A 16,506-nucleotide genomic window follows, 5' to 3' on the forward strand; every position below is an offset into this window, starting at 1 on the left:
TGCTCGTACCTTAATCCTGCAACACTAGTACATGTTGCATAATTTAAATATGAATAGTTCAATTAGTATGAGCAGACTCTCCTACAACGAAATTATAAAGCAGGAATAAGACATACGGGATTAAACCTGGAATAAGTCTGTGTTCATTTTATATGTTATGTAAACACAGTGAAAAATGATAATAAAAGCAAGTTTAGTCCAAGCTGGCCATTTCAAGTAACTATTTTTTTCTTCTAGTATTGTAAAGCAAATCTTCCTGGTGTAAACGTGCAATATTATTCTGGCTTGGCACCAAGGCACCCAAAAAGCAAGAGCTTTTGCCCAAATACACTCTCATCTTTGCTTATCCAAGGGCAAAAGCGGTCTGGTGTGAACAGGCTGGGCTGAGCCCTGGGTCACCGTGATTGCATCCAATGTCACATGTGCTTGTATTTGTGTCCAGGAAATACATTCTGTCTAGGCTAGTTAAAAACCCCATGCACATACCATGAGTCAGTTTCCAGGAAATCTCGTATGACTCTGTCCCATTGAATGCACAATTTGATAGATACACATTAATTATATGGCGCATGTCCAAGTAGTCCAGCTCTCTGGGCACCTCAGAGGTAGAGACAAATCTTATATTTTTCATCTCCTGCTCCACCAGCAAGTCTATGCTGGCCTATTCAATAAAGCTTCCTTCACCCTTGGCATAGAGTCTTAGCATCACTAGTTATTTTACCTCCAGTATTAGAATTTTGTCCTTCTCAATTCAGAGCTGAGTTTTAGAGCCTGAGGCTCTGTCTTCCCCACTGGTAACAGCCCAAGAAGTGGAACTGTACTGCATAGGAATAACAAATGTGGCTTAATGGCAGCATTTTTAACCATTTGTTGTGGCTTCTTTTCGGATCAGCAATCAGCTAGAATCCTGATGCTGATTAAAATCTAGGTTTCCATTATCCCTCTCCTCAACACTGCTATTAAAGGTATAAATAAACCACTTCCTACCATGTTTTAGAGTTACAATCAAGTTTCATAAGGCAGTACAGTATTCTACTGTTGTGTTAATCCTGTAGCATAAATATTGACATCAGTGTGTTGTGGTTCGTTATCTGGAGATTTTATTTGTGTGCAGATCCTGGCTGAAGTATTTGGAGAACATTTTAAAATTTGGGTAGTATTCACGGTTTTGTTAGTCTTTGCCTTACCCTTCATCTAAACTTTATTGTTCCTCTTCTGACCATCCTCAGGACTGTGGGATTTTTCTTCCATCTCTGGATCTGTACCAGAAAATGTTCTAGAAAAGGTTTTCTCCCTCTCAGTTTGGTCTGTTTGTCTCTCACCAGGTTGCAAAGTTCAGTACTGAGTTGGCCTTCTCATGGCAGGAGAAAGCCATGAGGTCTCTGCTAGGCCTGCTACATTCCTCAAAGTAGAAAGTTGTTGCCCTTTAATTCTTACTCTGCTGTGTTGTCTTCAAGTTTTATTAGCAATGTGGAGTAGACTTTGTTCTCTGTCTCCAGGGAAATACTACGTTGTAAGCAATAAAGCTGGCAAAAAGAAAAAAAAAAAGAAAGGAAGGAAACTGAGAGCCAGATTAACATCTCTCTTAACAGCAGAGTGAAAAATATGATCACGTTTGCAATGGACTCTTAATAAGCTGGTGGAAATTGCAACCCAGAGGTCATACACTTAGTCACGGGCAGCAGAATCTTGTCACTCCCTGCTGGCTGATTCGTGAAATCATTTGCTCTGAAGGAAATTGCTGCTTCATATCAGCTGGAGATGGCTTTTGTCAGGCCAGACTCTGATACTGCTGTTCAGTTGTAATGAATGGAGTTGCACACAGGCTCATCATGCCAGCGTGGCTGCATCCACGTGCATGTAAACCAAGGAAGGATCCCACCCAAACGGGGACAAAACCTTAAAGAATGGTCGGATTTTGGTGTTGGAGCCTGTTACTGTTTCTCGTAATGTAATTTATCTGGAAGAAAGGTCCTTGCTTTTTCATCTTTCATGTAGTCATCTCTAATTTTATCTCCTATGGCACGTAAGTGTTGGATCATCTATAGTGTTTTGAGATAAGCTTTTAAGCTGACTTTGATAACAGACCCTTAGTATTTTTGTGTACAAGAGACTACAGTCTCCTCAGTTTCATTTGTGTTTTGATGCCATACAATTACTCTGAGACCATCCACGGTCTTAGTGGGTTCCTGTCACGGTTTAAGCCCAGCTGGCAACTAAGCACCGCACAGCCACTCGCTCACTCCCCCCAGGTGGGATGGGGGAGAGAATCAGAAGAGTGAAAGTGAGAAAACTCATGGGTTGAGATAAAGGCAGTTTAATAGGTAAAGCAAAAGCCGCGCACGCAAGCAAAACAAAACAAGGCGTTCATTCACTACTTCCCATGGGCAGGCAGGTGTTCAGCCATCCCCAGGAAAGCAGGGCTCCATCACGCGTAACAGTTGCTTGGGAAGACAAACGCCATTAGTCCAGATGTCCCCCTTTCCTTCTTCTTCCCCCAGCTTTATATGCTGAGCATGACATTGTATGGTGTGGAATATCCCTTTGGTCATTTGGGGTCAGCTGTCCCGGCTGTGTCCCCTCCCAACTTCTTGTGCACCCCCAGCCCACTCACTGGTGGGGTGGCGTGAGAAGCAGAAAAGGCCTTGACTCTGTGTAAGCACTGCTCAGCAGTAACTAAAACATCCCTATGTTATCAACACTGTTTTCAGCACAAACCCAAAACACAGCCCTGTACTAGCTACTATGAAGAAAATTAACTCCATCCCAGCCAAAACCAGCACAGTTCCTCATAGTGCAGCAGAACAGGTCTTCAGGCTCTGTTTTCAGATAAAACCACAGTTTTTATAAACTTCTGTCATTCTGTTTGCTATAGGCAGTGACATTTAGCCCATACATTAGCTTCTTCAGTTACAACATTTTCTTGCTGCAGTCTTTGTGTTTGTGAAGGCCCCTGTTGTCATCCAGAAATAGAGAAGGGCATGAGTTGCATTTGCTCTGGTGTGAAGCTAGAACATTTTCAAGGGCAATTTAGAAGCATTCCTCTCCCTTCCCTTCCTGTTTTTCCCTTCATTTTCTTAAGGTGTTTTTCTTTGCCTATTTCTATACCTTTTTTTTCTTTTTTACCTATTCTTCCTTGTTGTGCTTGGCTTGCTCCTGTTCTTATTATTCCAGCATTTTTAACTGAAAGCTCAGAGGACTGATTTTTGCTTTGCCAATCTTAGCATTGAGATCATATTCCTTTTGTAATTTTTGGACCCATGGCAAAGCAGGATCTAGCATGACCTTCATATAACCTCTGAGACATGTATTACCCAGAGTTGAAGAAGATTAGGTTATCACTCAGTCTCTAATATGTAAGTTTGCTTCCTTGTCTACCTTCCGCTGAGAGCTCTGCAGTTGAAAATTTGAGAAGAGTTTAGTGTTATCTATTTAATATTCTAGGATATTGTCTCAGATGGTAATAAAGGATTTTTAAGCTGCGAGGGTTAGAATTTTCCTTATGTCATAGCACATTAGATGTAGTGTTGGTGTCATCAACACATTTTGAAAAGAGCTAAGAAGTATGAATAAGATCTTCCTTTGTCTTGGGAAAAGATTATCATTTCACTTTTTTGTCTTTCCCTTGGATAAAGTGTAATCATAAATAGGTGGCTTACTGGAAAATTCCCGGTGAAACCACTGTGCCGTTTTCTGTCATGGAAATCACAGTTGTCCCTTGAAGGCAGAGACTTACTTTAAGGTGGTGCAAAGCCTCCATGTCCCGGCAGGAGCTCCAGGTGGTGGTATGCTTTAGGGGCTTGCTGCCTTCTTGCCCTTCAAGGAAATGGGAACCACTGAGCAATTTTTTTTCCAAGGCCCTTTCTTCCTTTCCTGGCAAATACATGCCAGTGCCGCATTTGCTTTCTACCTGCAGGCACTTGGTGAGGGGAGCAGTGACGTTCAGTTTAGTACCACCCAGAAAAGCCTGTCTAACAGACTCAGGGCTTGGGAGTTGCCGTGAGGAGCAGCCAATGCGTCGAATTGGAGCTGCGAGGGGTTTTGGTGTGTCCCGTGGGTGCTGCATAGTCACCAGTCCATGTTCTGAGCTACTGCTCACCCCTTCTGCTGGGGAGAAAAGGGGAACAGGTATCAGCATCCTCACTTAATGTTGTTTCTGAAGTATTCCCTCCCTCCCTTTGGGTCTGTTTACAGGAGAAGATGGTAGAGCATGCAGTGAGGTTTTGTGGTACACAGTAATTATCCTGTCCAAGGTGTTTAGCGTGATTTGGATATTCTCTACCACAGCGAAATGAACTCCTGCCTTTAAGAATCAGTCAGTCACCATCTCGTAAATGCTTTCTGCTGTGTAACTTATACCCAGCCACGGTTCTGACACCGTCAGGGTCAAATCTGCTTTTTAAAGGTGTTCCTACATTAAAGTGAGGAAGCTGGCGATGCTGTGTGTTAGCTTCTAGCAAACTCCCTCATTTTAGGGCATACACACTACGTCTTCCAGTGAATGCAGAAGAATAGAATGAAAGAAGGGCAATAACAATAAAAATAATTTTCCCTTCAGCTTTTCCTTCTTTCTCACAGTAGTGGCAAAATTATATTGCTCGGCTATGTTTTAGATTATAAGTGATTGGAGCGCTTGCTGCTGCGCCCAGTAGTCGTTGTTGGAATGTGTGTTAATTAGAACTGATTTAAATGAAAAGATTTTCATTAGGCAGTCTGAGAAAAAAATACCCGAATATTCCTGGATATTTTTAAACTGTTGAACAGATCGATAGCTGGTTAAAGATTGGGTTTATTTTTACATTTACACAGGAATATTTCATGCATCCACACTAATCGGTGCTTCTAGGAATACGCTGTTTCAGCTCTGATACCAAAAAGGTCATATTACTGCTTTGACCATGCACAAGGCATCTTTACCCAAACCAAATTTTTTTTCCTATTGTAAGAATTTTCTGCTGTTACTCTTTAACAGACTATGAGTAGAGCCACAAATAATGTTAGCATTATATATATGGCCACTTTTTTATTGCAGTGACCATTCACAAAGACACAACAGATGTGTCTTTCCCCACAACAGGTAAACAAAATGTAGTATTTAAACATGTATGTCTGAATTAAATAAGCTAATGTTCATAACTGAAGCATTTTTTCCTCATGCCGTTTAAGACTGGGTTGCATAAGCTTTTCTGGACATTAATGGTATACATATGTTGGAGTGTGAGCAGCGAATGCCAAGACTCAACCTTAATTAGTCAAAAATAAATGTCTATGTACAGCAATTATCATTATGCTGGTGGAAAGAAATCATTGTATTGACATAAGACATTTGGCTAGGTTTCCTTGTTTATATTGAAAACATATGTTTGAAAAGGATTTTCTTTTCTCTGTAGTGTTAGTTCTAGCAGTGTCACACAGACAAGGGATGATGTGATGGTAATGTTCTGGTTTATCTAAATAAATAATAAAAAGTAGTAAATAAGTTAATAAAATAAAATTTAAATTTAAATAAATTCAATACTAAATACTAAAGAAATACTTAAACAGCTACATGAAATAACCTTCTATTAGCAGAGCCAGAATTAATTACTTGTACTGCATAAATTCCAGTCATTTTGTCTCTGGACTGTCAGTGCAAGTAAGTTTTTCTTAGTGGGATAATAGCAAAATCTCTGTGATCAATAACATTAGTTTATGAGAATAGTAAAAATAGATTTTATAGCAGCACAGAGCTATTGTTTTGAGAAGCAGCTTCAGATAAAAGCTTTGCATTTGCTCTTTTCTCCTGAGACTACTAAAGAGAACACTCAAAAGTAAAATGGGTGACCACAGAAGCAAGTAGGGTCACCCATTACCAGGGATTCATTTTATTTCCATTAGAGGGGAACTAGAAAGCATCTCACACTATTTGTACCTGATTTTCCATTATAAATTACGGTGCATGAGATCATTTAAAAATCGCTGAGCCTTTCAGATGAAGCTGACTCTGTTGCTGTTCCTTAATAATTGAACAGTAAGAAATACAAGATCTCAATTTTCATCCAAAGAAAATAACTTCTGAGATTATGGGAGAGGGCAAAGAGGTATATGAAGTACAATCTTCCTAAAAGCTCATAGGGCAGTCTCAGAAGGGATTTAAAGAGTGGTTTTGGGTTCACATTTAGAGGGTGAGGTTTTTTCAGTCAACTTCTACCTGCAGATTGAAGTCCTGGGACCACACGCTCAGCTGGCGTGTGTTGGTACAGGAGCATTCAAGTGGTACACCGGTATGAAGTAAATGCGCTAAAGTCAGGGGTTAAAACCATGATCCAGCTCAAACCTGTCCTCTAGTTCACTGCTGCAACATACAAACTTTCAGCTTTAGTGGTTATGTGGGATGAGAGGCAACACAGTGAGACAGTAGAACCTCACTCTATAGTTTTTTGCTGAAAACTAGTTCCTGATGACAGGCTAGCAGTTGTCTTGACTTTCTGTACATGTTATTACTAATATGACGGGATTGCAGTGTTGTTGTTGTTGTTGTTGTGTGGCGTGGGTTTTGTGGTTTTTCTTTTTGTGGTTTTTTTGGGGGTTTTTTGTTTTGTTTTTTTTTTTTTTCAGGTTGGACTCGATGATCTTACAGGTCTTTTCCAACCGTACTGATTCTGTGATTCTGTGATTCTGCAGCTTTCAGTTTAAAGACCCACTAAAACACTAGCACCTGTAATTTCTGAGTGGTGGCACTGAAAGAAAAATGCTGGGAGAAAAAACAAAGTTCGTAAGAGAGACTCCAGTGTAACTGCTGTCATATTTACTTCCAGTTCAAGTCATAGGCTAGGAGCCTGTGCTAAAATCCATTGAAGGTACTGAAAGTATTCTCATCAGCTTCTCTGGATCTGGGGATCTTGGGATGGATATTATTCACCTGATCCCTCCTAGTTCCACACAGAAGCGTGTGCCTGTGTGGCAAGTCATGGTCTAGGAATTCACAATGAAAAACAGTAAGATGTTTTAAAATGCTTTCAGGGATATTTTTTAAGTTTGGCATTTTTTTTCATTTCACTTAAAGGAATCAACATGTGTAGTATAATAAGCTTCTGCAGTGGTAATTGTGCAAGAAGCCAATGGCATAAAAATGGTAAAGGCAACCTTTTTTTTTTTAATAATAGATCATAGAAGTCAGAATCCCAGATAGTAATTAGCATTTGCAAAATCTGTGAAAAAACATAAAAATATATTTTTTTTTTTGTTGCTCTTCAAAAACTGTTCACACTGTTGTCAGTGGGGAGAAACTCTTGATAGGGGACTATTGCATTATCATATCTTTTTTCTACTAATTACTTGCATAGTTTCCAGAAAGGCTATGTAGGCCCTTCTTTGTTTTTGCTTAGTTACTCAGACATGAGAGGAATACAGGGGAGCTGGGGCACGTAAGTTCCACACAAAAATTCTTCAAGCATGGAAGGGTGGGTTTGTTTCTTAAGCATTCACTTTTTAACGGTGCTGACTGAGCAAGTGTGGGGCATTGCTCATTTAACAAAATTATATTTTATATCTACTTGTTTCAATATTTATGTATTATCTATCTCACAGATAATATGTGAAGTGCTTTGAATGGCTTGTAACCAATAGTCCTCTTCAAAATATGATACTGTCTCAATTTTTTGGTACACGGCACTTCCAGTGAGGCAAGAATCCAAGGGAATCTATCAAAGTGTTTTTTGCAGGAGCTATTAACCCAGGCAAATTTTATGGTTTGTAATCAGAATTGGCACATTAAAACAATATGCCCCAAATTTCAGTTGGTTATGGGTCCTGTCTGAAAGTCATGGAAAATACAGGTCTAAGCACAGATGCATGAAATGATTTCTGCAAACTGATGCACATACTTATTTGGTTTGATTGCACAGTTTTTAAATAAAAGGACCTCCTCTTTTGTTGGAAAGGCTCTTGGAGAAAATTAAACTGCAAAACAAATCACTCCTCAAAGACCCCACTTCCTTTTCATCCAGTAGTTTAAGGTTGTGAAGAGCTGTCACAGCCCTGGGTGCAAAGGATGAACTACAGCTGATATTGTTCAGCTTTACACCAGGGACCTCCAGTGGGACAGAACTTTGCTGTGTCATCAAGTTGGAGGAAGCTGCTTTCTCTGGCAAAAATCGCAGGCCTGACTCTGCTCTTGCTTGCTGTCATGGTTTAAGCCCAGCTGGCAACTAAGCACCACACAGCCGCTCGCCCACTCCCCCCTGCCCCAGCGGGATGGGGGAGAGAATCGGAAAAGTGAAAGTGAGAAAGCTCATGGGTTGAGATAAGAACAGTTTAGTAAGTGAAATGAAATAAAATAAAATAATAATAATAATAATAAAAAAAAAAGTAATGAAAAGGAAAATAACAACAACAACAACAAAGAAAGGCAAGTGATGCAAATGAAAGCAATTGCTCACCACCCTCCGACTGATGCCCAGCCCAAGCAGCGGTCCCCCAGCCAGCTTTCCCCCTAGTTTGTATACTGAGTATGACATTGTATGGTGTGGAATATCCCTTTGGTCAGTTGGGGTCAGCTGTCCCGGCTGTGTCCCCTCCCAACTCCTTGTGCACCCCCAGCCTGCTCACTGGTGGGGTGGGGTGAGAAACAGAAAAGGCCTTGACTCTGTGTAAGCACTGCTCAGCAGTAACTAAAACATCCCTGTGTATCAACACTGTTTTCAGCACAAACCCAAAACACAGCCCCTTACTAGCTACTGTGAAGAAAATTAACTCCACCCCAGCCAAAACCAGCACACTCGCAGTTACCTCAAATTTAAATTTGGCTTCGGTAGAGTGGCTTTGGGTTCACTGAGAATCTCTCTCTAACTTCTGTGAGCTCTGATTGAGGCCTTTTGTCTAAAATAAAGGCAGAATCCAACATTAAAGTATAGCGTATTATTTAATTAGTTATTAGTTAATAAAGTTAATTAATGAACTCCTTAATTCTGTTCAGGATTTGCCTCTCATCCATTCATGCTGTCCTATGGAGACCAGCGCTAGAGTTGGTGGAGAAATTGAGTTTGTTAAAATAAAAATATGCCATCGTGTTACAACATTTCAGTACTGTTTTAATACTGCATTTCAGCTTTGCTATTTGGATTGATTTTATTTAAGTTTCAATACCATATTGAAGCATCTGTTTCTATACATTATCTCTGTAAAATTATGTATCGAGTTAATGCTGTCTGTTACAACAGTTTCTCCTTATCAGCAACATTGGAATGGAACATTTTAATAGGCCTGAATCAGGCACTCTCAATCTGCCCTTCTGTTGAAAATTTTAAAATGAAAGTAGTTTTTTAAACAAAAACAAACTGTAAAATGAATGTTGTGGTTTCTCATAGACAGGAGACTCTGGTCTCTGATCTGCTCTAACAAATCTTTGTGGGGGCTTCTGCAACGATATGATTAAGTATAAATTTTCTATGTAGTAGCTGGAGTGTTTGCATCGATGGCAACAAGATCTGGACCACACTTTACAGTTGGCATGCTGTTTCTCCAACGTATGCATACAGTTAGCTGTTCTACCTGCTCTAAGTAATTTCTGTTTCACAGGATAGAAACACTAACTTTGTGCTTGACACACTGTTTCTCCTCTGGGATTTATTTTCCTTTTCTAATATATTCTTGCTCTTTAGAAATAATTATTATACAAAAAGATGAAAGGATTGCTTCCCATTTCTTAAGACAAAGAGGTTAGCTAGAGATAATTACTTAAGATACAGTTTATCAAAAGTAAATCACTTTTTTTTTCTTGCTAGCCAAACAGATGTTTGCTTTTTAATTGTAGCTTTGGGGTAATTTTTTGTTATGTAAAGCTGTTTCCCCAGTTTCTATAATTACACTGTGAAAGTGGTATGTTGTAGAAACTAAAATGTAATGTTAACTCATTGTTTTGCTTTCATTATCAGCTGTACAAGTCCACTGAGTATCATGTAGTTAAATTTAACTGTAAACCTACTGGACAAATATGCTGTACATTGCTTGACCTATGTAAAAGCACTGGCTCTTGCGAAAACACTGAGCAGCAAGGAATGATTTGAACAGGCAACAGTGCACTTTCGTTATACTTCTATGTATGTATGTAAGGGTCTGTCCTGTGACATCACACCCGGTATCGTGGACTTCTGGACAAAATCTATTACTCCACAAAATTATCAACGCTGTCCTTCAACAAGTCAAGCATTCCATGTGGGATGGGATGATGTGTTTATTTGCTTCGTTACTTACTGTTTCCTTACTCAGCTAACACATTGTCCTTACATGTCCTTTTGTCCTTTTGTGTCACGTACCATCTTTTGTAATTCTTCATCTTCATTTTCCAAGAGCAGAATGGCTATGGTTTTGTTTTCTAATCTTCCTTGAAGTTCAGGTTTTGTTTATTTATGACTTTGGGATGAATAAGTACTGCGTGACAGAACTTTCCTAGAAGCCAGTGGACTCACTAGAGCAGAGAGTCGCTCTATTGATGGGGTCCTGAAACTTTTACAATTTTAAAGCTTACAACAGAAAAATTCATTTTGTAAGTAAACTCTGCAGGTTTTGTAAAGACCGCAGTCCTGCTGGGTACATCCATCTGAGCCCAGGTATAGAATCAGAACCTTAACTTGCTCTGTTCTGCTTTGCTTCTAGAGCTTTTGTGTCTCTCATGTCGCCCTCTGAAATACTGTATGAGTAAACAGGTCTGCTTACAAAGTGGCTTTGATGTTACTGTAGGATGAATTTTTTCTTAAATACTAAAAATGATTGATCTGTCGCAAACAAAGGGGTTGGTTCTTGCATGGATGTTTCAATCCGAGATTCTGTGTGATTTGTACAAGAACATGTTATCAAAATACTTAAAATTTGGAAGGGAGTTAAGAAAAAAAATAGTTATCAAAGCTTGATCAGTTTGGATGCTTGGTGTAATTGTGAACTCAATTATTGCTCTGCTCCTTTTTGATTGTGGAGGAGGATTTGCCAAGGCTGAAAAATAAATTAATCCAACTTTCTCATAAAAACATACTTTGAAGAAGATCATTGACTGTGCAGTGACCATGCATCGATATGCCAATGACTCTCTCATCGTTTTTCTTCACATTAACAAAATGAAGGTGTTTAAAGATCCACATGAATGTTCGCAATGCACTTGTTGCTAGGCTGGCTACTGGAAATGTTACTTTCATTTTTGCACAAGATGAGAAGTAGAGATTAAATGCTTCCTGACATGCTGAAGAGTAGTCTGTCTTCAAAAATATTCATAGTGAAAGCAGTTAAAATACATAAATATGTTCTTCTTATTACTTTTTTATATGTGTAATTCTTGCCGTTGCTGGACAGATGATGCTATATGACTGAATCGGAAGTTGCGGAGGACAAGCTTTTGTCAGTAACTCTAAGACAGAAAAAGTTTCCAGGCACCTGAAATAACAAAAAAGATTCAGTGAATGCAAATGACAGCTTTCATCTTCCTTTATGAAGCACATGCTCATGAATATATACATTTTTGCATATGTAGAAGCTCAAGTGTATCTGCCTTCCGATGAATGAAAGAATAAGGAAATTATGTATTCAGAACTAGTTAGAAGTTTGCTTTTTTTGTCGAATTCTCCAATTTAATTGAAGTTGCTTTCCTGAGACGGAACATTTCTAAGAGCCTGCCAGATTCAAGAAGGGGGCACTGTTATCCCTCTCTCCTTCCATCTAAAGTTTTTGTCCTATTTTAAATACCAGTGTTGCTTTTGGTGATAGAACAGCCTTTTGGCAGTTCAGTGCTGTCTGTCTGCACAGTCTGTCCATCTAAAGTAGCAGAGCATGAGAAACTGATCTCCTAAGGGAACTCCAACAATATTGACAGGCTTGATTGACATGAAACCAGTCTCTCTCTTTCACCTCCACTGAACTCTTAGAGTAAATTCGGGGCCTGATTGAAGAGAGATAGGGCTTTAGCCGTTGACTTCCATGGGAACAAAATTTGAACACTAGCAACTACTGCCCTCTCCTAAAGCAGCCCTGAATATCTTGGCAAATGCTGTTTAGAAGCACTATCAATTTGATCCTGCTTCCTTCTCAGGACTGAAAGCCAAGTTCAGAGCTATTTATGTCTTACTAACTAGAGCAGGCTTTGGATGGGAACTAAAGCAAGCATTTAAATCTCCTTGAAAAATGGGTTATGGCTTAATGAACCTTGTTCAGGTTAAAGCTGTTATTTATTCTTGGTATTTGTATTTGTTACTGTCAGGTAGAAGTCAAAGAAAGAGCAGTGCCTTCTATCTTGAAGAGTTTATCAAGATGGAATAGCCTGAAATTTGTCTCAAGTGAATCAATTCTCACTTTTCTGACAGGAAAATACCAGCAGTAGATTTTCCAGATATGCTTCAAAATACCACACATGCTCAAATCTTTGAGGATGTCAAGAACCATACAAGAAGATGTGCTTATCTGTTCAAAATATGAACATCTACAGATACCCAAATTACATTTTCTATTAAGTCAGCAGTACAAAAGGTGAAAGAAGAGGCCGGGACACAGGCATGCATTTTCAGTCAGTGTGTTCATACAGAGGAGAAGGAGAAAAGTGAAAATTCAGTCCATAAATTCAAGAATGTCTGTCTGGAATGGAAGAGAGCAAAAGCAGAAAAAGTTTAAAAGCTTCCCCTTTTTTCTTCCTCCCCTTCTGAAGTATTTGGGGGTAAAATATCCCACTTCTGCTGCAATCCTTTGATATTATTCACATAATCTTGATATTGTTTGAATAGTTCCTAAGTATTTTCTTTTGAATTGATAACCATAGTACCTAATTGTGATTTTGTTCTTGTCTGAAGTAAATTTATTATTTTTAAAGCACTTCTGACATTTCATGAAACCATTAAAAAAGAAGTTTACTTAGAAATACTTCTGCTGGTACAGTGGAATAGGGTATGCTCTTTCCGGTATCTTCTGTTGTTATGTATTTGATTGCTAAGAATGGTGGTACTAATGTCAAATATTCATGTGCATCTGATACTGCAAAGCCTAGAGAACCTTTCTTACAAGGGATTTCAAGAGGGCTGAAGTAAACCAGAGATGTGAGTTCTTCTGTGTACTTGGAGCAACATGTTTGAACTCCTAAGACTCTGTTACGCTCTACCTCATGTCCTAAAAGAAGACAGATTATTGATTTGATTTCTTTACATTTGGACGTTAGTTACCATAGTCGTTTCCCAGTGTAAACCATTAAGACCCACACCACTTCAGAGCTAATAAGATAATTTTCTATCTTGCCGGATGTAATATGCTACGTGCCTGTGTTTTTCAAAAAAAACCAAAACAAAACCAACCCAAACACATCTTATCTGGACTCTGTCTTCCTGTCAGAACATTTTCTTTTGATCTTTTTGCTTATGTTAATGTTGAGCAACACAGATCAACTTTTTCCCCAGAATTCCCCTCAGTTTGCTCTAGAGGTATATGACCTTCCATGCAGAAACTTGTCTGTGAAGGGCATGGTACCGTTGTCCTTTTCCATCTTCTTCCCTACCCCCTGAAAAGTTTGTACAGTGTTTTTCACTTTTTTTCTAGATGGCTGGGTAAAGTTGTTTGGCAGTTCTGTTCAATCTCAGTCAACTTCAGGAAGCCCCAAGTTAACAAGTAAGAGGCTGTCAGATGGTAATGCTGGATATTGCGAAGTCCAGAAAAGCAACAGCTTCCTATTTGTGGTTGGCTCATATAGAGAGAGGATACGTAGTAAACCATATGACTTCCTAGCTTGCTCAACCACATCATAGTATATGGGCTAATACCACATGTGTACATTAGCAGATGATCATGGCATGTGTAAATATCCAACGTGCAGATTGTTTTTGCGTGCTCCTCCTAATGGTATTGTATGTTGCTTGATAGTTGTTCAGTGCTTAAAACAAAAAGCTTTTGAAGCTTCAGATGTGACATTTAATAGGTCTTTCTCTAATGCTGGCTTAGCACCTGCTCCTCCCTCGCAGACACATCAAAGTGAATTGTAAGTAACCGCTCTGAAATCATGCAGCATCGCGCTGTGGAGTAAAACTGGTGGAAGTGCAGGGCAATCAGCCCTGCAAAATCTCTCCATCTGCAGAAAGAATCTCTGCAGCCACCTGGATGCTTTTAAACCTTCATTATTTTAAATTTAAAATGGTTGGCTGAGCATTGCTTCTACCAAAATCTGATACAATAATCGAAGTCAGAGGTGGGGAAGGACCTCTGGGGTCACACAGTCGAGCTTTCTGCCAATAATGGATTGTTCCCTGCAGTTCAGTTTCTAGTGACCTTGGAAATTACTAGCCTGGTAAAATGGTAATGAAAAAACAAAGCTGTTAAAGCTTCAGAAGTAGCCAAAGTGATACTGTCCCAATGAGAAATTGTGGTTTTGATGTGAGATTCTCTGTGTGCATTGCTCCTTGGTTGCAGTTTTGAAGTGGTCATATTTTTAATCTATGCTTTTTGACCCATTTTGGGCTGGTTGTAACTAAGAGGTTGGGGGATGTGAGCTTGTTTTAATATTACATGACCTTAACTCATCCTTTAACCAACCAATTATTTTTATTACAAATAAATGTCAGCAACTTGACTAGCCCCCTTAATGCAGCATTTCCTTCATGTCCCTGCACTTTTATTCTTTCAACATTTTTAGCTTCCCAGAAACAGGAAACAAGGAGAAAAAAACAGGTTTCTTGCTTTCTTCCATCAAAAACCCTGGTTAATTAACTAGAGCCTCTACTTTTCATGCTTGGGAACCCAAAAATTCCTGAAAAAATTCAGATGTGACGCATCATTTTTAGATTTCTTTCAACCAAGCCGATACTGGTTTACTTATCTGTTGATGTAGGCAATGAAGGACAGTCAACATACACCTAATGAAGTGGGTAGAATTTGCCCCCTCTTTTAAGAAGCAGGCAGCAAAGACAAGCTCCCACTGGCAAGCTAATTACAGTTTTGGCAGAAAAATGTTTTAGAAGGCTGTTAAAAGCTGGGTAGATGGGAAAAGATCCCAAGACACAAAGTTCCCTTCCTGTTGTACCCATTTGATGTGTGGTAATTTCTGCACTAGGGGGCCCTATTGTGAGCTGCCTTTTGGGGTGTGCAGCTCTCTGAATATCCTTTCTTCCCGGGGCTCCGGCCCCCCTGACTATTGTATTCACACACACCAGATCTCAGTTGGAGAGGAAAGGGGTTTTCTCAGCTGCCAACTTGCTTAAAAGAGGAGTTAAGAGGAAAAGAAAGCTAATTGGACTGTGCTTGGCAAAAGTCTCTATTTTATTCTGTTTATTCAGATTTTTCAAGGATTGGGTGCCGAGAAACACAAAAATAGTGAGAACACTTATTCCTTAAACAGATTCTTGTGAATTTTTTACAATAAAAACAGAAAGCTGCTTTAGTAAAGCAGTGTTTATCCTTACACTAATGCTGGTCATGAATACGTGTCTAACTTAGCTGGAACTAATGCCTGACTCTACTATTCCACTACAGCAACTTAACGTTCTGCGTAGGCTGATTATTTTTTCAACAATATTTGCTAAATTCTTTTAAGGGCTGCCAGTATATATTTTTTGAAGCTTAGTTAGTAAGAACAGCTGCCAGTGGAGTCAAGGCTAGAAGAGGCAAAAAATATCTGCAGAAGGCAAGATTTTACTTCAAAAGATCAGTATTACAAAGCACTACTGTTGCTGGTATAATCACTTTCTTCGGGGGGGATGCTAATATAGACTGGGTTTCTTGTCTTCACAGCCCCCACTGAGCCTTTGCTGTGCAAATTTGCTGATGGAGGGCAAAAGAAGCGACAGAATCAAAGCAAATACACACAGAATGGAAGGCCGTGGCCCAGAGAAGGAGAGGTAAGTGCCACGCGGCAATTATTTTCCTGGGGTTTGGCAGAAGTCAGCTGCAGACCTGGAGGTCTACCTTTCAGGGCTACGAAGAAATCAGATTGCACACAAAATACAATAGTTTCACATAGAAAAAGGTATATAAGCAGGGGGGAGAGGGAGGCTTCTAATAATGTGTGGAGTGTAAAGTTACAGGAAAAGAGAATTTCAGAGCTTGGTGTGGAACTGTGCGCAGCCTTGTCCCAGTGCAAGTGCTCTGTCTGCAGCCAGACCTGAGCCCAGTATTCTCTTACTGGTATGCTGTCAGCACCCGTATTGTACCTTTCATAAATCCCGGATCAATTTAAACTTAAGCAATTCAACAATGTTATTTCTTCTATATAGTACTTGGTGATAAAACATTATCGCTGATAGAAAAGGGAAAGATGCACTTCCACATCCAAATGTATGGTCCATGTAAAAGTTTCCCAAAAGCTTATCTGGGCTGGGTTCTTCGTTCTGTCCAACATGAAGCATTTTACAGTAGCCTCGGCTCCATCATGTGTGCAAAGTTTCAAAAAAAAAAAAAATCTAACAGTTACTTTCTGTTCTGCTGCAAATAGTCTGTTACTGGAGTTTCCTTTCTGTGTACTTGTACATGAAGTGGCTCCAAATGTGGGTGAAGTAAGAAAGGAATTTATTTGAC

At 39.5% G+C, this 16,506-nt stretch overlaps 1 protein-coding gene across 3 annotated transcripts in view; it reads left to right on the top strand.

Moving 5' to 3' along the window:
- The window catches only part of RBMS3 (RNA binding motif single stranded interacting protein 3), a 714,416-nt gene that overhangs the window by 616,877 nt on the left and 81,033 nt on the right, over window positions 1-16,506 (top strand). For all 3 annotated transcript variants that reach the window (XM_059818611.1, XM_059818612.1, XM_059818613.1), the window contains one exon: window positions 15,724-15,830. In XM_059818611.1, coding sequence (XP_059674594.1) covers window positions 15,724-15,830 — 107 coding nt within the window. The remainder of the gene's footprint in view (window positions 1-15,723; window positions 15,831-16,506) is intronic.

Source organism: Gavia stellata, chromosome 6 (genome assembly GCF_030936135.1).
Source record: "Gavia stellata isolate bGavSte3 chromosome 6, bGavSte3.hap2, whole genome shotgun sequence".
Taxonomy (NCBI): domain Eukaryota; kingdom Metazoa; phylum Chordata; class Aves; order Gaviiformes; family Gaviidae; genus Gavia; species Gavia stellata.